The sequence below is a fragment of the Denticeps clupeoides genome, chromosome 13 (assembly GCF_900700375.1).
Source record: "Denticeps clupeoides chromosome 13, fDenClu1.1, whole genome shotgun sequence".
NCBI lineage: Eukaryota > Metazoa > Chordata > Actinopteri > Clupeiformes > Denticipitidae > Denticeps > Denticeps clupeoides.
The window spans coordinates 2,232,474-2,256,862 of record NC_041719.1 but is presented as its reverse complement, the minus strand read 5'-3'; the positions used below and the strand labels follow the sequence as shown (position 1 = coordinate 2,256,862).

The 24,389-nt window shown below is 42.6% G+C and overlaps 2 protein-coding genes across 3 annotated transcripts; one reads left to right on the top strand and one right to left on the bottom strand.

The window, feature by feature from the left end:
* Nucleotides 1-119: 119 nt before the first annotated feature.
* LOC114802172 (erythrocyte band 7 integral membrane protein-like) lies at nt 120-6,658 on the top strand. Its single transcript, XM_029000873.1, has 7 exons — nt 120-1,223; nt 1,563-1,666; nt 2,489-2,561; nt 2,642-2,724; nt 2,811-3,014; nt 3,479-3,613; nt 4,364-6,658. Exons 1-7 carry the CDS (start codon nt 1,163-1,165, stop codon nt 4,550-4,552), a joined length of 849 nt encoding a protein of 282 aa, XP_028856706.1. The 5' UTR covers nt 120-1,162; the 3' UTR covers nt 4,553-6,658.
* On the bottom strand, nt 4,490-24,277 carry mtus2b (microtubule associated tumor suppressor candidate 2b). Of its 2 annotated transcripts, none has more exons than XM_029000871.1 (14): nt 24,180-24,277; nt 19,732-21,215; nt 18,122-18,266; nt 16,130-16,324; nt 14,877-14,960; nt 14,383-14,540; nt 11,007-11,073; nt 10,609-10,823; nt 9,868-9,973; nt 9,518-9,591; nt 9,111-9,209; nt 7,514-7,633; nt 7,062-7,159; nt 4,490-6,799 (listed from the first exon to the last, which is right to left on the bottom strand). In XM_029000871.1, the coding sequence occupies exons 2-14, from the start codon at nt 21,109-21,111 to the stop codon at nt 6,595-6,597; spliced, it is 2,946 nt and encodes a 981-aa protein (XP_028856704.1). In that variant the 5' UTR covers nt 21,112-21,215; nt 24,180-24,277; the 3' UTR covers nt 4,490-6,594. The 2 variants fall into 2 exon arrangements, with proteins under 2 accessions (XP_028856704.1, XP_028856705.1); XM_029000872.1 differs by having other exon boundaries at nt 4,491-6,799; nt 16,130-16,321.
* Nucleotides 24,278-24,389: the final 112 nt, after the last annotated feature.

Genomic DNA, 24,389 nt, shown 5'->3' with positions numbered 1-24,389 from the left:
CTGTGCGTTTCACAGTCTTAGCGTGGCAGCCTTGAATGTAATGCATGTTTTTTTTTTTTTGTGCCTTTTTTCCCAGTTTTCCGCGTTTTTCCGGGTTTTCCAAACTCCCATATGTCAGATCGTAGGTCTCGGCGAGGCCTTTGGCTCAGGGAGCCAAAAACGTATTCCCAGCATAATAGTAAATGGTCTGTCATACTGACAGGCCCAAAAATCCAACATCATGCCTTTCTGTACATAGATCAGCTTAATATTTTGTATTATGGGCAGTGTAAAACTAGTAAGAGTATTATTTATTATTATTCAAGAAAATTCTTTAAACATTTCATATGCTGGCGACACCAAGACAATATGAGTGTTTCATGACATGGTTGTTCATTCAATTTTTTTCATAAACAGTAAAGAATCGTGGTTATCTGTCGTAAAAAAATCTGTTTTCTGAACGGAACATATACAGTAAGCAGATAAAAAGGCTTGAAAACACTGCCACCTAGCGGACGGGAAATGGGGAAACTTCCCGGAACAGCTGTTATCTGGTGTAGGCAACAGGAAGTAGTTTAATCACTCCACTAACATGAAGTGGTCATGCATACCACTTTGTTTGTGTGTTAAATTGCAGGTGGGGTTTGAACATGGGTCTTCTAGTTAAAGCTAGATTTCTGGGTTAATTCAAACTAACACAGTTTGACTGGTTGGGCTGACAGTGAAAGATCATGGAAGCAACCATTAATATATTCCACAAGAAATGCATTATGCAAAGCTCATTTAATTCAAATTCAAGGATAGATTATCTTGCCATCACTCTCCCTGTCAGGTCATATTTCAGGAGCCGAGTGTCAAGCTACGGCTCCATCATTTATTCATCTCAGGATTGCACCTCCCCTTTCCTACTCTTTTCTACTCTCATAAAGAATTTGTTGAATGTAGTCGGGCCAATAAATGTGAATTCAGAAATTGTTTGAATTCTCATCTCTCATCAGAAACAGCAGACCATAAAATTGGTCGTCATTCCTAAGCCGCTGTGTGTATTGGTGATACCAGAGGTCACGTTGCCAGCAGGTTAAGGGATAGGCCACGCCTCTGCCGGTAAAACAGTCAGACACAAAATCCGTCCATTTTGCACCACACAGACAGGCATCAGTTCCACCCGCCAACTGCGCTAGACATGATGCACCAGGTGAAGATCACAAACGTTCGAAGTGAGAGCCACACAGACATCTTGCCTGGTAGGTATCTCAGCCTTGCACAGCTTTTGAGCAGAAAATTGCTGAAATTAGGTGTCTTTTAGGGCGAACTGGTGAAGACAGCCCTTGTGAATTTCCTGGGTGGAATAAAACTTACTGTAATACAAGACTCCCATAACACAATTACACTAATTACACTGCTATTTAAGTGGAATCTCAACTTGCATGCCGATGGTTTTAGCAGTTCATAATGACAAAATAAAAAAATAAAAAACTGATTTGAGAATTACTTCCCAGTTTGTTAACCAGCATGTTCGTGCTCAGAAACTCTCTCAGCATGTTTTATTCCTGTGTATGAACCCGGTCATCACATTCCATCAGATGAGCAGCCAGGATCTCTCGGTGTCTGCGGCTGGATTCTGTTCATCGTGTCCTTGTTGCTGACGGTGGCTACGCTGCCAGTCACCATATTCATGTGTGTGAAGGTAAATTCAATTATGCAACTTATTTTTACGTTGTACCCATTACCACAGTGTTCATTTCCACAAACCAATATTTAAATATTTTAAAATAAACTACGGTTCACTAAGCATTTATAGAGTTACCAAAGTTACGTACGTTAATCAGTGAGGAAAATTAGTATTTGATATACTGCTGAAGTTTCCCCATTTACAAATAATTGAGAGATATGATATATGAGAAACAGAATTCTAAAAACAATATAGATAAACAGATAAACAGATAAACAGATTTTAAAGTTATTATTTATCATTGTATTGCATATATACAGGATGGGCCATTTATATGGATAGACCTTAATAAAATGGGAATGGTTGGTGATATTAACGTCCTGTTTGTGGCACATTAGTATATGTGAGGGGGCAAACTTTTCAAGATGGGTGGTGACCATAGTGGCCATTTTGAAGTTGGTCATCTTGGATCCAACTTTTGTTTTTTCAATAGGAAGCGTTTTTGTTTTTCACATATGGTCATGTGACACATCAAATTTATTGGTAATTTCACAAGAAAAACAATGGTGTGATTGGTTGTAACGTAACTTTATTCTTTCATGAGTTATTTACAAGTTTCTGACCACTAATGTGTTCAATGTCACCAACCGTTCCCATTTTATTAAGGTGTATCCATATGAATGGCCCACCATTACAATTGATACAATAGAAAACCATAACTTAATGTTTGATGCAGAGGTCAGACGGTCCCACAGAGTTTCAGCTGCTCCATAGATTTTCTATAGGGTTCGTGTCTGGAGACTGGCTTTTAAAACCTAAAAACACTTCTCTTTTCAGATAGTTCAAGAGTATGAGCGTGCGGTGATGTTCAGATTGGGTCGCATTGTGGACAAAAAACCAAAAGGACCAGGTGCAAATATCTGATTCAATCCCATTCTTTTTAAACAGGAGAATTCTGTGATATTTTGGTGATATTTTCTTTATTGTTAGGGCTGTTCTTCGTACTGCCCTGCACAGACACATTTGTGAAAGTGGACATGAGAACCGTTTCATTTGAAATCCCACCTCAAGAGGTAAAGCTTAATAGTACAGCTTCTTATTTTAAATATATTTTTTAACAAAATCAAATGTGAGAAAACACTTCCAATATTGACAACAGATCCTGACCAAAGACTCAGTAACCGCGTCTGTGGACGGTGTCGTTTACTTCCGTGTCAACTGCCCAGTTTCGTCTGTGGTGAGCGTTTCAAATGCTGACTTCGCTACACGCTTTCTGGCACAAACTACTCTGAGAAACGTGCTTGGAACAAAAAACCTGGCAGAGCTTCTGTCAGACAGAGAAGGCATCTCACAAAGCATGCAGGTATGGACTGTTTACATTTATACACACACACACACACACACACACACACACACATACATATATACATATACAGTACAGGCCAACGGTTTAGGCACACCTTCTCATTCAATGTGTTTTCTTTATTTTCATGACCATTTACATTGGTAGATTCTCACTGAAGGCGTGGTAGTAGCCTAGTGGGTAAGACACTCGCTTATGATCCAGAAGACCCAGGTTCAAACCCTGTAACTACTGACTGTAAGTCGCTCTGGATAAGGGCGTCTGGTAAATGCTGTAAATCAAAACTATGAATGAACACGTGGTGTTCTGTACTTAACAAAAAACACGTTTTATATTCTAGTTTCTTCAAAACAGCAACTTTTGGCCTGTACTGTATACATATACACACATACATACTTACATATATATCATCAGCATGCTTGAAAAACAAACCTGATCGGGTCATGTTGCCTGACGACTAGCAGGAGTCGCTGGATGAGGCTACTGAGCTGTGGGGCATCAAGGTGGAACGGGTAGAGATTAAGGATGTGAAACTACCCCAGCAGCTCCAGAGAGCAATGGCCGCTGAGGCCGAAGCCACTCGGGAGGCGAGAGCCAAGGTCAGACAAAAGATTAATAAGCCACAATCAGACTGCAATCCTTTGATTTGTGTATATTTTAAATGGACCCTCATGGGTGTGACCCTTTTCCATGGTAACCATACAGGGGAACTAAAACTTTTAATTATAACTTTTTTTTGACTATTTTGGGTCATGCATGCATTTTTTGCACAGACATAAGCACTTGACACTCATGCATAAATCAGAACAATTTTCTGGTCTGTCTGGTCAAAGATCTAAATCCCCTGTCATCAATTAATCCATCATTGTTTTCACTTGGTGTCACATACAGCAGTGCAAACAGTACTGCACATTGTGAAACCAAATTGAGAAATGGCATCAAATCCATGTCAGCAAAACTGTTTTACAGACCCGTATTAACAAGCAATACAAAATTAAAAAGCATTTACATACACCGCTCATTTTGACTTGCTTTAAGGACATTACAACAACGTTGGATCAGCCTGTAGTGTGTTGTTCCACTTTAATTTTGTGACTCCAAATCCAGACTTCCATGGGTTGATAAATTTGATTTCCACCAATCATTTTTGTGTGATTTTGTTGTCAGCACATTCAACAATGTAAAGAACAAAGTATTTAATAAGAATATTTAATTCATTCAGATCCAGGATGTCTTATTTTTGTGTTCCCTTTGTTTTTTGAGCAGTGTATTTCCGTTTAAATATGTCAGGAAGCCGAAAAAATGTTGAGATCTGGGATCAACTGGAACCTCTCTGTCTCGGGGTGTAGGTGATCGCTGCTGAGGGGGAGATGAATGCCTCTCGAGCCTTGAAGGAGGCATCGCTGGTGATTGCCGAGTCCCCCTCAGCCCTGCAGCTCCGGTACCTGCAGACTCTCAACACCATTGCAGCAGAGAATAACTCCACCATCGTATTTCCCATCCCAATTGACATCCTGCAGCCTTTTTTGCACAAGTGAGCATGCAGAGATGTTAGCTTAAAGACAGAGAATTTCTTTGGTTTATTTTCTTCTATACTTATATGTGAGATGCAACACATTTGTGCCATAATAGTTTGGCTTCTCTCCATTAAAAATATTAATATCACAATGCAAATTCAAACATGGCAGTAAAATGAAAGGCTGTTACATGGTGTTTGACATTTGGTACAATCCAAACTTGACAAAAGCTAGCAGAACAGCAATACTTCAGTGCACCATGATTATGATTTTTATTAATACACAGCTGAGATGGTCAGACATTCATAGATTGATGTGATATAGCATAGTCGTGTCCACAGGACACAAGTATTTGTGCAGTGTTGGTACCTGATCAGCAGGCTGTATTCAAACAAATGTATTACTGTTCAGAAGTAAGCATATAATCAAGTCTTTGTTTGATTTTAATACAAGAAATGTAGACTACTGTCATTCACAATGGAATCAGCGTCAGAAAAGGGTCAAATATGGACCTTCAGATGTTCCTCCACATGCAGAAATACAAACAGAACACAATCAGAGGTTACTTCAAACTAATTTTACTCAAGCTTGTTCACTCACCTGTGAGTGAAGTGATTAGGCTGCTCAAGCTTATTAATACTTCTGAAAATTAAAAATTACATGTGAAGGCTGTCAGTAGCTTAATAGGCCAAACCAGATGCAGGGTTGATGATTGACAATTGACAAAAAAACAGATACCCAAACATGTATAAAAAAAAAAAGTGAACTCCACCTTGATACCATCTGCTTTGCCACACAAGCGAATAATCAGAAATAAATGCATACATAGGCAATCGATTTGGACAACTGTCTGTAGGATGCTTGGTGAATAACCTTTTCCTGACTGAAATGGGAGGTAAATGGTGTAATATCTTCAGGCTCTTAACCCAAACTCATGGTGACCATGTCTACTAGTCAATGCCATGAAACTTCATCCGCCTTCCTGAGCTGCATATAAATCAGCTGCTGAAAGTAAATCCGACTGCACTGAAACCAGACAAAACGAAAAGTCCTAATCCTACAGGCAGACAGCGGCTGCAATAACCATGAAAAATATTTCATTATAATAAATAAAACATTCATGTGAATTGTACTGATCAATGTATGTTTGAGGTTTAGAATGTTATATATATATATAATTTACATTCCTGGTCTCTATGATAATTGAAAATGTTTTTATGCATTGGTTTTCATATTACACCTCAACTAGAGTACAACAAAGCTTCAGAATGTCCTTTTGTCAAAAGTTTTTTTTAATTAGAGGCAATCAGGGACCATTCCGCACTGGAACGGAACGTTCCACACTCAACAACATCCTCAACTGGGATCGACATTCATGGAAATACAACCAACCGCCCAGAGAAGGCAACTGGAAGACTGAACAGTGCATAGTTGCTCTTGTGGGTTCTGCGGTTGGAATTTTTATTTATATATATAAAGTGAAGCTGATAATCAGAATAGATGATCAGATGATTATCAGAGTGTGTTATTAACAGTTCCTCACCTCTGACTGCAACATGGCAGTTCAGTACAGAACATCGTGAAAAGACGCAATACAACATCGAGGGTTAGAACCAGACAGACCCAATGCAGATTGTAATGCTAAAGCATGAACATCATGCCATTTATGATCATTCTTGTCTTCGGGGAGAGCTCCCTAATTTCCTCATTCCATTAGAACTGGCAGAAATATTGCTGGTGACTGTAATCCTGATGCTGGGATGTAAATTGGCCCGTCTTTTACTGGAGATGGATACCAGACCAGGAGGCACCGCCAAGACCTTATCTCATCAGATAACACCTCAAAGGTAGAGGGTTTACAAACGGTGACGTTTTAGTACTAGTGTTTAAACACCAGAACTCAGTGGTACGATATCAAAGGCGATGGGTAAAACAAAAGAGAGCGAACAAGTGACGTCACCCTTTCTTCCGTTTGGATTGAGAAACGTAGAAATCAGTAGAACATCAAGAGCGAAGGTGATGGGCGCTCAATGGGAATGGGTGGGCAGATGTGTGGCAGTGCCTCATCGGGGTAACTCCTGGAAATGAGAGGGGGTGGCGGGTCCTGGCAACACCCGGACAGGGGATGATGTGGGCGACATACGGGGGCTCAGGTCCCCAGTTTGCAGACGCCAAAGCAGCTCCTCATTGGTTCGACTCAGACGCTTTTTCTCGTTACTTTCTTTTTCCACGTGCTCCTGCAGGTTGGCATTTTTCTCTGTCAGTTGCCTGATGATGAATAAAACTGAATTATTTACTCATGACTGTACAAGACTTCCTGAGATTTATACTCATCACAACTCTGATCTATATAAAACGAAAAAAATTACATTTACATTTTACAGCATTTACCAGGCGGCCTTAGCCAGCTCGAAGTGGCCTTAGAGTCAGAAGTGACAGGGACAGTCCCCCTGGAGACACTCAGGGTTGAGTGTGGTTGTATGTGGGGCTTGAACCTGAGGTGCATAACTAACTGGTGAAGGAAACAGACCTGGACATGGCAAGGTTGCTTTCAATCCTGGCTTTGAGGTCCTCATTCTGCTGCTGCAGGACCTGAATGCGCTCCTCTAAGTGAACATTCTTCTGGGCCTGAAATGGGATGGGATGAAGCATTACTTTACAATTGATGTTCATATCAGGGGAGGGACATGATTAAAAATTATTAATTTCGTCAGGTAGAGTTTGAAATGAATCAGTCCTAGCAACACACTGTCTTCAGATTTGTCCATTGTCCTAGCTCTGATGTGTGCATCAATGTAATCGGTTCTCTAGGAAATCGGGCACTGACAAAAGTTCCCCTTTGCTTGGAATGCAAAGAGCGATTAGATTTGTTGTTTTTTTATACTTTTTTTTTTTTAACAATTAATTTATTCAATTCCCACCACCTAGTTACCCACCCCCAAATTTAATACAAGTAAATGTCCACAGTGTATCGTGGATCACCATTTTCTCCAGTTCCGAGATCTTCGTTTCCTGCTCATGAATCTGCTGATTCTTCATCTCTAGAACGTCCTTCAGACTCTTCAGGTCCTCTTCAATGTGCTGGTATGGTGCCAGGGCATCCTGAATTAAACATATCATCCACACATATATTTATACGCCATATTGGGCTACACTGCAGAGTATTACTAATATAACAAACCCAAGACCGCTTTACTGATACGACAAAGAACAGTAACAAAATATACATTTGTACACATACAAAAACCGGAGATTCCGGAGCAATCATGGAGAGACCGTGGACGAGAGTTCCAGAGCTGATGGACCATAACACTGAAAAACCTGCCACCAAGGGTGGAATGTCTGGTGCGTGGGACAGGGAGGAGATTATGGTTTGTGGACCCGAGAGAGTGACAAGGAGCTAAGAGCTAAGTAAGACAGAAATGGACGGAGGCAGGCTATGATAAAGTAAAATCTTGGTGAGTAATCTTTCAAAGTTATGTGTTGAATCTAAGAGAACCAAAATATTCTGGACAAAAGAAGCAGATCTGACAAGTGATTAATATAATATAATATTAATATAACATTAATATAATATAATGATTGGATGCCTTGGTGAGTAGTGATAGTGAAGTGATCGTCATTGTGAAACACTGCAGCACACCACACAGTGACACAATGAATTGTGTCCTCTGCATTTAACCCTTAGTAAACGGTGTGTGGGGATTCAAACCATTTTCAACCCTCAGATTACGGGACCGTTTCCTGACCCTTACACTAAAGATCAGTGATGCAGTCGCTGAGTGAGCTGGGATATGGGGGCAGTGGTGGCCTAGAGGTTAAGGAAGCAGCTCCACAATAAGAGGGTTGCCGGTTCGAATCCTAATCCGCCAAGGTGCCACTGAGCAAAGCACCATCCCCACATACTGTTTTTACCGGGCGCCACTGCTAACCATGGGTGATGGTTAAAAGCAGAGGACACATTTCGTTGTATCAGTGTGTGCTGTGCTGCAGTGTTGCACAATGACAATCACTCCACTTTCACTTTTCACTTTCAGGTGGCTTAGTACGGGATATATAAAGATCAGTATACAAGGATGTCAGGGACATGTCAGGGACGGGCCACACGGCCATCACAAAGCAGCATGCCGAGAAGGTGATATCAGTTGGTGCAATCTTTCAGAAATGAAAGAACCAAAAAATAAGATCTCCCTCGCTCTGGTGCTCCACGAACGGTCTCACCTCGTGATAATGAGAAGCATCCGAGATCTACTCGGGAGGATCTCAAGGCAGCTGGGCCCATAGTCACCAAGAAAAGAGTTGGTAACACACCACACCGTGAAGGACTTGTGGCCAGATGAGACCAAAACCGAGCTCTTTGGCATCAACTCTTTTGGGAAGAGGAGTTGCCTATGGCTCCAAGAAAACAGTCCCCACCGTCAAACCAGGAGGTGGAAACTCTTCATTCCAGACAGCTTGGACACATTTGAGTTATGGCTATTGTAACATCATGACCATGACAGGTGATGAACAGATGTTCCAAATAGGAGCAAAAGATTTCATCATTTTGCAGCAGACAAACTAAATCAGGGTACATCACCACTATTTGCTCATCTGTGCTTCTGCGCAGAGCCTCTTCAAATCTCTTTGCTCTGTCCTTCAGGCTGCGGTTCTGGAAAGTCAGCGTATCGATCTGGTCCTGTCCAGAGTCCACAAGAGTTCAGTTAATTACTTAAAATTAAAGACCCCCAGTACTACTAGCAGCACAACTACTAACCCTACTACTACTAGTTCACCGTTACTACAACCAGAGATAAAACTGAACTGTACACATTTAAAAATGTGACCAGCTCCACTTTTCCATTGTATAGCACATCTTGCATTACCATTACCCAGAATGCAGAGACAACTACCAGGTTAATTATGTCTTTAGATTATGCTGAAACCTCTAGTTTATTAGTCTACGTGTACATATAACAACTATACTACTTCTACTAGTAGTTGTACCTGCAAGGATAGTCTGAGCTTCTCAAACTCTTCCTCCAGAGACTTTTTCTGCTGCTCATGAGCCATCTTCAGATCTGTCACAAGAGGTTGACATTGCAGCATATTCAGATAGACGAACAGAGCAGTCTAACATACATGTAGTACATGAAATAAGTATCATCCAGTAAGCAGCAAATTACTTTAATTCCTGCCCTTGGTCCCTCTTTTTAGAATTACATACCACATGAAGTGTTATCTGAAAGTGTTATTATTCCACATAGAGACACAGAGCACCTCCTGAACACTGATTTAACTCTCCTCCACAGCTGTAGGTGGCGCTGTGACTCCCCGCTCTCACTCTCCCCACTCACTTTTCACTGTTCTGCTGTGCTCCTCTTGCAGCGTGGACAGGGCCGCGCTGTGGCTCACCTCGACCTCTGACAGGGAAGCTTCATGGCTTTCCTTCATCTCCTCCACCTACCAGAGATGAAGATAAGGGATCATAGCCGTCATTGCTTCAATCAATACACAAAAACAACAGAAGCGAAAAAAATGGCCGATTTTCCCCGAATTCAGCTTCTTTCCAACTTATCAGATGCCCTTATCCAGAGCAATTTACAGTCAGTAGTGACAGGGACAATCAGTAGAGACAGGGGGGACTGTTCAGGGACACGATGGTAGTAACCTGGGACTTCTGGCTTGTACCCGCTAGGCTACTGCCACCCTGGGCCATGTCCGTGTGAGCGCATGGTCTGAGTTCTGTTTCCCTGCGGTCATACACTGGCCTCCTTCCTGACTGCGCTGCCGTGACAACGGCAGATACTCTTTTCCAGAGTGACGTACATAGATGGATGGAAGGAAGGATGGGTGGTGCCACTGGTGTTGATAACTGGTGACTGATGTGGTTGCTAGAAGCCTAGTGGGTAACACACTCGCCTATGAACCAAAGACCCAGGTTCAGACCCCACTTACTACCATTGTGTCCCTGAGCAAGACACTTAACCCTAAGTGGCTCCAGAGGGGACTGTCCCTGTAACTACTGATTGTAAGTCACTCTGGATAAGGGTGTCTGGTTAATGCTGTAAATTTAATCAGCAGGAGGCTCCACCCACCAGCTCCTGGTGTTGACTGCGAAGTGCTTCCACTTGGTCCCGCTGTTGGGCATGGAGCCGCTGGACATCAGCGCAGTTCTCCATCCTCAGACGCTCCTCCAGAGTCCCCAGCTCTCGCCTCTGTTGATCACGAAGGGCCTGGCGCTGCACATCAAAACGCTGCTCCAGCTCTGCCTTCTCACCCTGAACACGCTCCCGACACTCCACACTGAAGGCTGCAAAAGAGACCAGCTCTTTACCTGTTCAAAATGCAACTATCTTCTCTCACATTTGTTTGTTTTTCATCTTATTATGTTGATTTAACTTAAATCTATATTATTATGGCATAATTATTTCATTTATTTGCACCGTTGTAATGGGTCTGTACTGAGCCACACACAACCAGGTATAAAACTCACCCACTTCATCCCTGATCCTGGTCAACTCCAGTGACAACTGCCTTTCCCTTAGAGCGGTGCTCTCACTCTGCAAACACACACACACACACACACACACACACACACACAAAATCAGCAAAGCAATGAAATGTCGTATTGTACTTGGAAAAAAATCGATCCCAAGAAGCAACAGACAGAGACTAAAGGGAGCTGGGCCTAAAATAGGACGAGTGGAACCACTGGACAGCGGTACCCTTAAGGCCAACAAACAATTCTAGACGTGAGAGAAGAATGTTGTGATCAACCGTATCAAAGGCTGCAAATACATCCAACAATGAGATGCAGCAGAATATGGTTAAGAAAAGATCATTAAAAACTCTTAAGAGTGCAGTCTCAGTGCTATATTGTGATTTATGATCGAGATTGGCCTGCATAGATGACTTTCTATAAAATCTTTGAGAGAAAAGGAAGCTTTGCAAATGGTCTATAGTTACATAAGACAGTCGGGTTTAGATTATGTTTTTTAATAAGTGGTAATGTAAAACATTTACATTTACAGCATTTACCAGACGCCCTTATCCAGAGCGACTTACAATCAGTAGTTACAGGGACAGTCCCCCCCCCGGAGACACTCAGGGTTAAGTGTCTTGCTCAGGGACACGATGGTAGTAAGTGGTATTTGAACCTGGGTCTTCTGGTTCATAGGCGAGTGTGTTACCCGCTACCCCTACGCCCTACACCGTCACTGTCTGACGCTGTTTCTGCTTGTTCTTTATGAGGCACTGAATCAAGCACCCAGACCAACTCCAGAGTCCAATGATGAGACCACCAGACGGGATCCTGGTCCCTAGCGATGAACTGCTGACAAGATGAATCAGCATGAAATGCATCAGAAGGTCACCACAGTAACAACTAAAGTTTCTTTAAATGGACCAGTAGCATTGTAATGGACATGCAATGTACACAATGAAACTGGACTAAAACCTACTCTGCACTGTCCAGCACCTCCAAACATGGACAGATGCTCAATACTACAATTTGGACTTTTCCACCACTACAACTGTACTACAACTTTTTTTATTTTCCTGCACAAATCTTCACATCTAACCTAGAAATGCGTCCCTCTCTGTATTACTCCTTCCCTCCTTTCTTCCTTTCTTTTTTTGTCTCTCCTAGAGTTTTTTAGTGGAGTTTTTCCTTGTGTGCAGAAGGGTCAAGTGTGGGGGGTGTCAACTGTAGGGCCTGTCAAAGCCCATTGAGACGTACTGTATGTGATTTTGGACAATATAAGAAGTGTCCTGATGCAGCTCAAAGAGCTGAAGCTCAAAACTGGAGACTGAATTTGGCTGCTGTGATTGCTGACAGCGGAAACCAGACTCAAGAACTATGGCCAAGCGTCCACCTCTGCCTGAGGTCCGGGGAGAACCGAAGAAGGCGCAGTCTGGAGGAGGTTCAGTGAATGCTACATACTCACCGCTCAGAAACAGAAAATACAACTGTACAAAAGTCTTGTTTGCTAGTGATCTAGTATTAAATAAAGCCATAATAAGGGTATGGTTCTGACTGCCTGAGGGATGGGCATGAGCCAGATAATGGAAAGATCCACAGGGCTGCCAAGGGAGACCAGCAGCAGGAGGGAGCTGGTCGAGGGCTCCAGGGATTCCAGGCACGATCCATCGACTGTGGAGATGATTGCTGCCCCTGAAGGTGATGATCACAGGGATTTGATAGTCAGAAGGAATTGGTCCTGGTGGCAGATCACAGATCACCTGCACCTGTGCAGCAGTTAGTCCTGCAGCGGATGAATTTTAAATCACAACACAAAGCCACACCCAGTACTTGGACACCTGAAGATAACTTGAAGCCAGAGGTGCAGCAGAGACTGGAAACAATTCATGGCTGCCGTCCCGACTCCCAGGCACCAGGGGGCGCAGAGGCGTCCTGGACTTCGTCGCACCGGAAGGACACCACACCCAAGTATAAAAGGAGGAGAACGAAGCCGCGAAATCATCCGTTGAAAGCCGTTCTCTGACCGACCTCGCCTCAAGCCGACCTTCTGCGTCCTGACCTCGCCTTTTTGGATTACTGATGATAATGACCCATTCTTCCGTCCACGACCACGATTCCAGCCCGGCCTCTGACATTGTATGATGACTTCCAGGCCTGCCAACCACAAGTTCTTCCATCCACTAACGCACCCCACGTCCACGAAGATGATACCTGAGTAGCAACCATCATCGACCATCAAGCAGGTCAAAGCATCTGGAATAGTGTACATGTGGGCCTTGAACTGCATCGGAACAATATAAATATTCTAGACACATATTACCCATGGACAAAAAGACCAGTCTCTGATCTTATACACTTATACACATGCACACATACACACAGTCAAATGCAGAAAAATTCTCACTAATAAAACTGCAGACCACACACACACACACACACACACACACACAGGTAAAAGATTAAACAAATGGCTCCACACACAGTCAGTGTCCTACGGTGCCGAAGCTGCTCATCCTGCTGTTACCGTGGCATCCAGACAGCTGGGAGGACGGGGACAAAAAGCACGGCAGCTCTGGCCCATGCTAGGTCTGAAGACAGCTTCATTAGCATTAGAACTACCAGGGAAACACCCTCTCTACCCTCACACACACACACACACACACAGTTGCAAAGGGCGGGGCACAGAACGAGAGAGAGGAGGAACAAGAGGGGGGGAAGCAGCAGAAGAATGACACTGCAACTGCCTACACACACACACACACACACACACACACACACACACACTCGCATGCATCCGGATCTTCTTATTTGTCCACAAATGATAGTGGGCAGAGTCTGATGAAAACCGGGCTACATTTCTGCCACATCATCTCTGTATTGCAGAAGAAGGGTTGTGATTTCATTATACGTTCTTCAACAATAAAGTCCAAGATTTTTACATTATACATCTTTGCATTAATTGTTTTTACTTAATTTGGTACATTTGTATTTTAATATTTAAAGGGGAAGATGAAACAGTGCTATACAGACATTACCACCAATTGCTATAAATGTTACGATTCCCACAGGACTAGGGGTGTGGCCCAAGATGGACCCTTCAGTCATCCTCTGTAAACTAATCAGATTCATTCAATTCTGCCGGCTGCAGCACAAAAGGCAAGGACGGGTTTCTCCACGTCCACGAGGGTCCCAGATCTCCTCACACTGAACTGTAGACATCCATACACTTCATATATGGAGAAACATTGTCACAAAGATATAATGAAATGACAGTATGTTAGATAATCTTCATTTATTCATGAGCACGTGAACACACACATCCTACTCACATCCCTCTTTTCACTAGTACTTGCACACATAAAAGCGGAGCAGCCATCAGGACCCATACCTGCTGACTAAAGTGCTGGGTGGTGATGGAGAAGACCTCCAGGACATGGCTTCTCCACTGAAGCTCCACCTGGAGGCTCCTCAGCTGCCTGGCTTGGTCCTCACAGCGTCGCTTCAGCCTCTGGATCAGTGTAACATCTTCTGCTTCCCCACAAAACACTGAGAAAGACATTTCAATTACAAGCCTTCATTCTATGATAAGTGCCAAATATGATGTATTTTTATATAAATAATACAATTACATTTTCTTTAGACTGTTTAAAAATATGAAGCCGCCTTCAGCAATTTGGCTACATTCTGATTCTTTTTTTTTTTTATTTCCCCAGATCTCCGTCTCCATGACAATTGTAGGCAGCCAGGATTATAATCAATAAGGTGCAAGGAATTATGGGAAGAGGGAGGAGCTCAGAATGTCAATAAACAGGCTCTCTATGACCTGTGACCCGTATTGAGAAGATCCAGAGAACAGGGGCAAGATGAGAGGAGTTGACTGACCTGCAGACTGAGGTTTTGGTGGGATAACTGCACACCTTTTCAGGGACACTGAGGCTCTTGCTCTTTCAGTTTCCTTCCTGGACACTACAAAATATATCATTTAATTTAATTAGAGACATGCAATTAGCCTGCCACTACAGCTAAATATTTTAAATGCAACCAGCCTAGAGCGCAAACTAATCACAAGTATCACAACCCTGAGAAAAAAACGTATTATTATACAATACACTAGTCTATCAAACTTCTGAACTTCATGGAGGAAGTGACATAGGAGCAGATGAGGAAGATTCACCACCTGGCAACCTGATTCAGAGACAACAACTTTGTGATATATATTGCCCAGACAACAAGAAGAGAAAGAAAGTCATTTTGAAACTCTTTCTACTTGGAAGAAGCTGTGATCCATCAGAACCTTAACCTCATGCTAGAAGAATTTTCCATTTGCAACCGAACTTCTCCATATAGCATAGGACCCTGTTGACTGTTGCACTTGTGAACTCTACACACCCCTTTTAATACAGTTTACTACCAGTTTACTACCATACCAGGGTGACCCAGGTTCAAACCCCACTTACTACCATTGTGTCCCTGAGCAAGACACTTAACCCTGAGTGTCTCCAGGGGGGGACTGTCCCTGTAACTACTGACTGTAAGGTGCTCTGGATAAGATCGCCTGGTAAATGCTGTAAATGTAAATACATAATCTACAAGCACTGCACAGTGACCACTAGATGGCACCCTCCACTAACCTCAACTTCGGGTGCGTTACCTTGCATTAGCAACAACACTCACAGTCTTTGGCTGTAGCTATTTTAGCTTCATCTGCACACACCCAAACCCCCAAAATATGTGACGTCAATGATCTACTCGTAGCCAAATATTGTCAAACAAAATTTTATTCAGTGTTGCGGTCTGAACACTCATGAATGAATCAAGAATGATATAGCGTACATTTTTTGACGCCGCTAAATTTTCTGGATAGATATTATATCAAACAATAAACATTATTCCAAAATGACATTATTTGTGGCCATTCAGAAAATGCATGCAGTGGGAAAGAAAGGTCATTTTTATGTGCTTACATTTAAAACAGGACTCAGGAGCGTTCAGCTTAAAGTAGTGAAACAAATTTCATTTTGCAGGAGAACTGAAGAGTTTTGCCATTGTGTGTGTTTTTTTATTTGTGTGTAGAGTTCTGACAATATGAGGCATGCTTTCAGAAAATGTGTGTAAAAACCGTAACTGAGACTCACCGGAAGGTCTATGGTGGCTGCCTTCGTCTGATTGGTTGCTGGACACTGACGACACACTGGCACTGCGGACACAGCCCAAGGCAGCCAGCTGGGCAGGAGGCAGGTTGGAGAAGCCAGGGGGCCGGAGGCCAGACTGTCCAGGCTTCGGCAATAGGAATTTGGGCGCTGTCTCCATGCCAGCTTCTTTCTTCACTACTCAAGATAAAGAGCAGAATATGTCGTATATTAAAATTAGGGCTGTCAGAAGATTAAATAATTAAATCGCAATTATTCAGATTTTTGTCATAGTTAACCTTTCAGTCTGTCCTAAACATACTGTTTTTAATACATGTATTAACATAGGAAAAGACAAATATGTTTGCAGTTTTTTATGCAGTTTTATGTTATGTATTTACAATGAGAAAAATATATATATTTAAAAAAAAATTATGAAATATGAACAAAATGAAATAGGAACAATATAGAATTACAATTGCAAGATAACTGTGATTACTGACCAATGTCCAGTAATCCCCGGTGAGCACAACCAAGTTGTCTCTACTTTAGCGCGTATTTTCATTACAGCAGTGGCTCTCGAAGGCGATTCATACGCGCAGTCGTTAGATACGACACAAATTATTACAAGCAGACCCTCGTCCTGCATAGAGTTAATCAGCCTGCAAGCTGTACTGAACCCATTCATCTATCGCTCCCAAAGGTTTATTGTGTGTAGAGTTTTTCATGCGTAGAAAACCATCCAGTGTGGTCTGCTGTTGGCGAGGTGGAGGATCACGTGTGCATGAGATGTTGGCCAGCAAGAGGTATTTTAGACTCGACGATTGCTTAGTACATACAAGTCACTGCTTTGAATCTGAACTGTAGCAGCCCTTGGATCCAGAAGTGAGTCTCGACTTCTTTTCTTTGCTATATTAAAGGTCAAGAAGAGTCCCTCTGGTCTTTGTAACTTACAGTACCGTGAAATCTGCATAAACATAGAAACAATAACCATTCACATACACACAAACATGCATACATGCAAAAAAAAAATCTATATACTAATAAACATGCTTCGCTCACCAAGGAATGCAAAATGTATACAACAACAACAACATTTATTTCTTATATCGCCCCAAATCACATACAGTACGTCTCAATGGGCTTTGACAGGTCCTACAGTTGACAGCCTTCACACTTGACCCTTCTGCACACAAGGAAAAACTCCACACAAAAAAAGATGATATACAAGATGAACAACTCTGTCGATCGACAAGTTTACCTTCGATTAGATGAAGGTAGCATAACGGGGACAAACTTGCACAGCTCAGCTCCCAAAAAAACGATACAATACGAAAATGAACACTTGTCTGCCACAACCCCCCTCGTGCAACTACGGCATCACCCACTGGACAAACACAATACTACAGGGATGCACACACACTATTCACAAACCACTCACACTATACAAATCGTTACTTACGCGTTTACTTTGACAGCCCTAATTAAAATTATTTCATTCTTAGTTTACCTGATACTGATATATTTCATTTACAGCATTTATCAGATGATTTTGTCCGGAGTGACTTACAGTCAGTAGTTACGGGGACAGTCCCCGCAAGTACGCCAGTGAGATGAGAGCTGAGGCCTCATTTGAGCAGATCTCTACCGGCTCTATTTTTTAACTAGAATTTTTATATCGCCATCAGAAAAGTAACTAAACAACTTCTGATTCTGATGGATCATATTGTGCTTATCACTATTTTATTGTAAACTATTGTAAACATACAGTAACCTTAACTTAGTCCCACATGTGGGAGGAAAAATACTCATTAGAAATGTCTAGGAAATCTAATCTAACATTTTGCAACTAACAGAATTGTGGGTATTTATTTGTTTTTATTTGAATTAGAAAAATCCTATCTTAGAGCAACCTTTATTAATCACAGAGAATGGAGAGGAAAAGCCACATATCAAGCACGGAATAAGAAAAATAACTGTAGGTGTGTTCTTTCTTACCAGCATAATCCTGACAAAAAGTGGCTGGGCCCCCTGGAGGTGGATGGCTGAAGCTCAGAGTTGACCTCTGACCTGTTACAATCATCTTGCTCGTTGTACCAGGTTGCCTGGCAACAGCACCAACTCCTAGCTGTGGCCTTGTAGCCTGTGAGGACCAATATACTCCAATAAGATCATGGGAACCACCAGACACCTATTGAATACATTAAAAATCCTCAAAAATGATAGATAGAGCATTCTAGTGACTTGAAATGAAACACAAGACCTACAAAAGGATAACTAAGTATCATACTAAATAAAATGAGCCTTCCCCAAGATAAATCCATGCAATTTTTTCGTACAATTGAAAAAGGTCTTAACTATCTGGCCATTTTTATCATTCCTTGGCAATTTTTTCAGGCTAATTTTGCCCCATTCAGTATAGACAATTGAGAAGTGGACCTCTTTTCCAACGTCATTTTTGGGTAGAATTAATGTCATCAGAATTAAAAGTCTTCCTTGGTTAACTATTTATTTATGCTACACTTACATTAATATTTAAATTCAATTCATTTGCTACATTTGGAACATCCAATAGCAAAGTTTCCTAAATTTACTAAACCAAGGGATTTAAGGGCATTATCTTTACCTAATATGCAATTCTATTACTGCTCAGCCCAGGTTGAAAATAAGTTGATTTTATGAACTGACATGATTGCTTATGGATCGATCTGGAGTTTTTAGTTTGCTATCCACATCCACTTAAATCTCTGCCCTTCATTAATCATTTTAAATAGATAACCTCTGATAAATAAGTTTATCGTTAACAATATTTTGTTGGTGAGGAGAGATGTGAAAATTATTTAAAAATTTCCATTGTCCTTCACTTCATATATCCTCTTTGAACATGGATCTCCATCTACAATTTAGAAACATTGGATTATTGGAAGGGAGCTTCAACAAAAATCTATTTTTTCCAAGATTAGGGCTGATTCGGAATATTCTTCAAATACATAATTTTATTGATTCTCTGTTAAATGAGAATGGGTACGTCTAAAGCTTTCAGAAGTGTACATTTTTTTACTCTCTGCTACCCATCTTAAAGGCAAGATGACTTTGAAGCCAATATGGGAACATGGTTTGAATGTGACCTTTAGTCCTGTAGACTGCAATGAGGTTTGCAACAGAATCTTTCCCAAATGTACCTCGATCTCTACACAGGAACAACATTTTTTACAATTACAATCACCTTCACGCCTTCTCAGGCAAAATGGCAGCGCTATGATTCAGATTGACACTTGTGCTATGTCTTGTGCTTCTTTCTGGTGTTATAAGTGTTCTTGTTATACAGTTTTGGTTACAGAAATTATCATGGGGAAACGACTCCTGTCTTTAATTTGCTGAAAGGCACTTCTGATACTGCCTTTTTGTGAAAGTCTTCTTCCACTGGACACCTATTGTGACGCCCAGGTGCCACTGGGCTCACCCATCTGACACCAATTCAGTCCTGATCACTCCCCGCTGCTAAAAGTGGCTCATGGGCGTCACAGTACGTGCATCTCCTTCTCACCACTGTGGCATTAAGGAAAAATAAATAAATAACGCATTCCAAAAAATACAAAAATTCTCACCTCGTTCATATATCTGTCCCGCAATTCTCCATGGAAGCTCTCAGATTTGTTAGCCAGTCTATGTGGGACTGTATGACTGGGAGGCCTGATGCCTGTTACTACCAACTCCTGGCCATAGTAAGAGGGCTTTTGGATCTCATGACCAAACGGCCTCACCTGAGGACTCCTTGGAATGAATGTGATGATTTTTGGACGCACATTTTTGGGCTTAATGCTCTTTTTCTCAGTCTCTGTTCTCTGTGGCTGTTGAGGAGGAATGGGTTTTGGGATACTGCTGTTCAGACAGCCCTTGGTGGAAGGCTTGGCACTGCTGATAACCTTTTGAGGGGAGACACTATGTTCCTCGCTTGGAGCTCTGCTGCTTGCTGTTTTTGCTGGAGATGAGAGGGTTTGCCTCCTGTTAGTCATGGTGAACCTGGGTGATGGGGGTGTGGCTGATCGGGAAGGACTTCCCCAAGGCTTTCTTTTCTCCAAGCTGGTTGGGCTTGCCCCACAAGTCCTTTCAAAAGAATTCTGTTTTTTATAGGTAGGTGGAACTGAGTGCGTGGCAGCAACTTTCTCGTTTGCTTTGGAAGGATTCTTTTTCAAATCCGTAAACTTGGGTTCTAAGCAGTAATGCCCATGAGAACTCTGCACAGCGCCAGTGGTACTGGACTGCTTGGAATCTTCTCCAATTCTCAGCTCACATGGATCTGGACCTGACCGCTTTTCTTGTGCTTCTACAAAAGGTGTCTTGGGCAAAATGGTAGAGCCATAATTCAGTTTGACACCTGTGCTGTATCTTGTGCTTATTTCAGCAGGAGTTGCTGACTGCTTGGAAATGCTGGGGTCTGCATTGGAGGCGAATGTTGGGTTCTCTTGTGTTTGGCTTGTGGACATTGTGGGAAGGCGAGAAAGGAAGACATTTTCCAAGCTGCCATTCTGGACCATGATTTGTGTAGCATGTGTAGTAGTAGTCTCTTCATTCCCTGGATGCGCCCCTTCCACACTGTTTTCAATGGTACAACAGCCTGATGTTGCTTCAGTGGCATTCAGACTTTTGGACAGATCTGCTACTTCTGCAGTTCCTGAAGCTTTTGCAAGTGCCTTGTCCTCTTCTGCTAAGTAGGCCTCCAGCTCCTGGCATTCGAGCATCTCAAACTCAGCCAGATCTGGGTCATCACACTGGGAAACTGTTCCCCAGACGATGATCCTGTCTTGCTCTTCTATACAAGACCGCAAAGGAGACAATGTCCTAAACCCTGCTGTCCCTTTCTTGTCCTCAACTTGGATCTTATTAGCATTAGCGTCTCCATCAGAGGACCTATTGTTGTTTCCAACCTCTTGGCCATCTTGTAGACTGGTGCCAAGTGAACTAACAAAGTCATCCGTCACACTCATGTTCCACACCACAATATTTCTCTCATAAATAAATCTTGCGTCAGATTAGGTTTTGAATTGGTGTTCTCAACAGTAGAGTGTCTCAATGCACAGTTGTTTCTGACCTGCGAAGAAAACAAATTTATATTTTCAAAAGTTCTATGGTTCACTGAAACAGTTCTAAATCTGGTAAAGGAAAAAGGAGAGTCAGGTAACATCCCATCCTTAGAAGAGAGCCATTTTAAACCTTTAAACCTTTAGACCACACTGAAAAGCTTTTTATTTCTGTCCTCGACATATGGTCCTAACTTCAGAAGACAGCAGTAGGTGCTTTTTGACTCACTGGGAGGTTTTATTTTTTCTCACGTCATCATGTGGCCAAGTATGGATATGAATAAAAGCTTTCCTAGTACCTTGAGAGATGGTGGTACCAGTGGAGCAGTGCTGCACGATCAGAGAGATCTGAGGTAGGAGGGTGTGACCCTTCCTTGGCTTTATAGACAAGCATCAGAATTTTGAACCTGGGCAGCAACAGGAAGCCAATGGGACGCCAATGGGCTCACCTGCTCCTGGATCAAAGACTTCCTCACAAACCGACCCCGGACAGGAAGAATGGGACCCCACAAGTGGGAGAACTTGTGGGAGATCAGTCGTGCTGCAGCGCTTTGTATGAGTTGTAGAGGTCGGATGGTGCCACAAATTTCGGAGCAATGTGCAACAATTTACAACTATTTTGCCATCTGCAAAGTACACACACACACACACACACATATACAGTGCATTTCCACATTTTATTATGCTACAGTCTTAGTCCAAATATTTTCTTCCTCAGAATTATACACACAACACCCATAATAATAAACATGAAAAAAGTTTACTTGATGTTTTGGCAAATTTATGATATTTTTAAAAAAATAAAACGAGAAATCACATATAATTATTTGCAGCCTTTGCTCAATACTTTGTCGATGCACCTTTGGCAGCAATTAAAGCCTCAAGTCTTTTTGAATATGATGCCAATGGCTTGGCACACCAATCCTTGTCCAGTTCGGCCCGTCCCTCTTTGCAGTACCTCTCAAGTTCCATCAGGTTGGATGGGAAGCGTTGGTGCACAGACATTTTAAGATCTCCAGAGATGTTCACCACCGTGAGCTGCCACCACCGTGCTTGGGCAAAGTATTGCAAGTGAAAGTGGGGTGATTGTCATTGTGAGACACTGCAGCACCACACATGGTGACACAACGAAACGTGTCCTCTGCTTTTAACCATCACCCTTGGTGAGCAGTGGGCACCATGACAGGCGCCCGGGGAGCAGTGTGGGGGGACGGTGCTTTGCTCAGTGGCACCTCAGTGGCACCTTGGCGGATCGGGATTCGAACCGGCAAATCTTCTGATTACGGGTTTGCTTCCTTCCTTAGTGATGGTTATGGCCTGGTGATGAGCGATGCCTGGTTTCCTCTGGCATTCATACCAGAGTTCAATCTTTGTCTCATCAGACCAGAGAATTTTGATTCTCGTGGTCTGAAAGTCCTTCCGCCATGTGCCATCCTTCTGGCCACTATACCATACAGGTCTGACTGGTGGATTGCTGCAGAGATGGTTGTCTTTCTAGAACGTTCTCCTCTGTCCACCGAGGACTTCTGCAGCTCTGACAGAGTGACCATCAGGTTCTTGATCACCTCCCTTACTAAAGCCCTTCTCTCCCAGCCAGCTCTAGGAAGAGTCCCAGATTTGAGTTTTCCCAGATTTGTGCCTGGAGACAATTCTATCTCAGAGGCCTACAGACATTTCCTTTGACTTCCTGCTTGTTTTGTGCTCTGACATGAAGTGTCAACTGTGGGACGTATATAGACTGGTGTGTGTCTTTCCAAGTCAGGTCCAAACACGTTTTCTCCTCAGGTGGACTCTGATTAAGGGGCAGTGGTGGCCTAACGGTTAAGGAAGCGGCCCCGTAATCAGAAGGTTGCCGGTTTGAATCCCGACCCACCGGTCATGGCTGCCCACTGTTCACTCAGGGTGATGGGATAAATGCAGAGGACAAATTTCACTGTGTGCACCGTGTGCTGTGCTGCTGTGTATCACGTGTGACAATCACTTCACTTTTAAGCTGCAGAAACATCTCTAGGATGATCAGGTGAAACAGGAGGCCCCTCAGCACAAATATGAGCTTCATGGCAAAGGCTGTGAATACTTAATTACATGTGCTTTCTCAGTTTTTTAGTTTTATTTTTAATAAATTTGCCAAAACTCCAAGTAAATGCCGTTCATGTTGTCATTATGGGGTGGAGACGAATTTAATCCATTTTGGAATAAGGCCGTAACATGAAAAAATGAATACTTGCCTGGTGCACTGTATGTTTCTGTACATAATTGCAACACTTTACCATCTCATTATGTATAATGCTTGACTGTACTGCATGTCCATAACTTCATATGTAGTGTTTAGCAGACATACTGGGATTTACCGTCTGCACTGTTGGTTAGATTGCACCGTTAAGTAGTCCCTATTGGGGTATCTGTAGCATCCTGCTTCAGAGCAGTGACAATAAAGGCATAACTAACCAACTAACTAACCAACTAACTTAACTAATCACCTGATTATAATCCTTTTTTTTAAAGCAGCAGGACAGTGTAGAGCTGCAACCTAGATTTGAGAATTGTAACATTCCGGTTAGGTCTGTGTGCGCAGTAGGAAACTGTAAAATGAAACCGCATATACTCCTTCTTTTTACATTAAATACACAGTACTGGAAATAACAGAATACATGAGAAGGTGAGTGTCATCATTATATTCATTTGATACCATTTCTTTTTTCAGATTTTGACATTTCTAGCCGATCCAGTTCAATACAGGTGAACACCAGGCTGGCTGAGCTGCGAAGATGAAGATTTAATGTTTCATGATGACAGAAGCGCAGAAATATCCGTCGGACATGAGACGGAATGCAGGGGAACGCCATCATCGGCGCTTAATGCGCATGTGCAGGCCCTCCGCGTTTCTACTGCCCTCACGCTGCAGCTATAGAGCCACAATGAACCGCGTCTTATAATAAAGCCTTTATAATAAAGCCTCGGAGCGCAGGACCCACCTTGCGGGCGCAGCCGGGGGGAGGATCGCATCGCTGAAGGTCCGCCGCAGCCTCCACCGCGTCAGCGGGCTGCAGCAGGGAGGCGTGGGAGGCCTACAGCGCCACCTGCCGGAGAGCACGGAAACACGGGCCATACCGACAAATAAATATGCAACGACGATAATTACATTTCTATTCACAGAATCAAAAACAGTCCAATAACAGAAAATA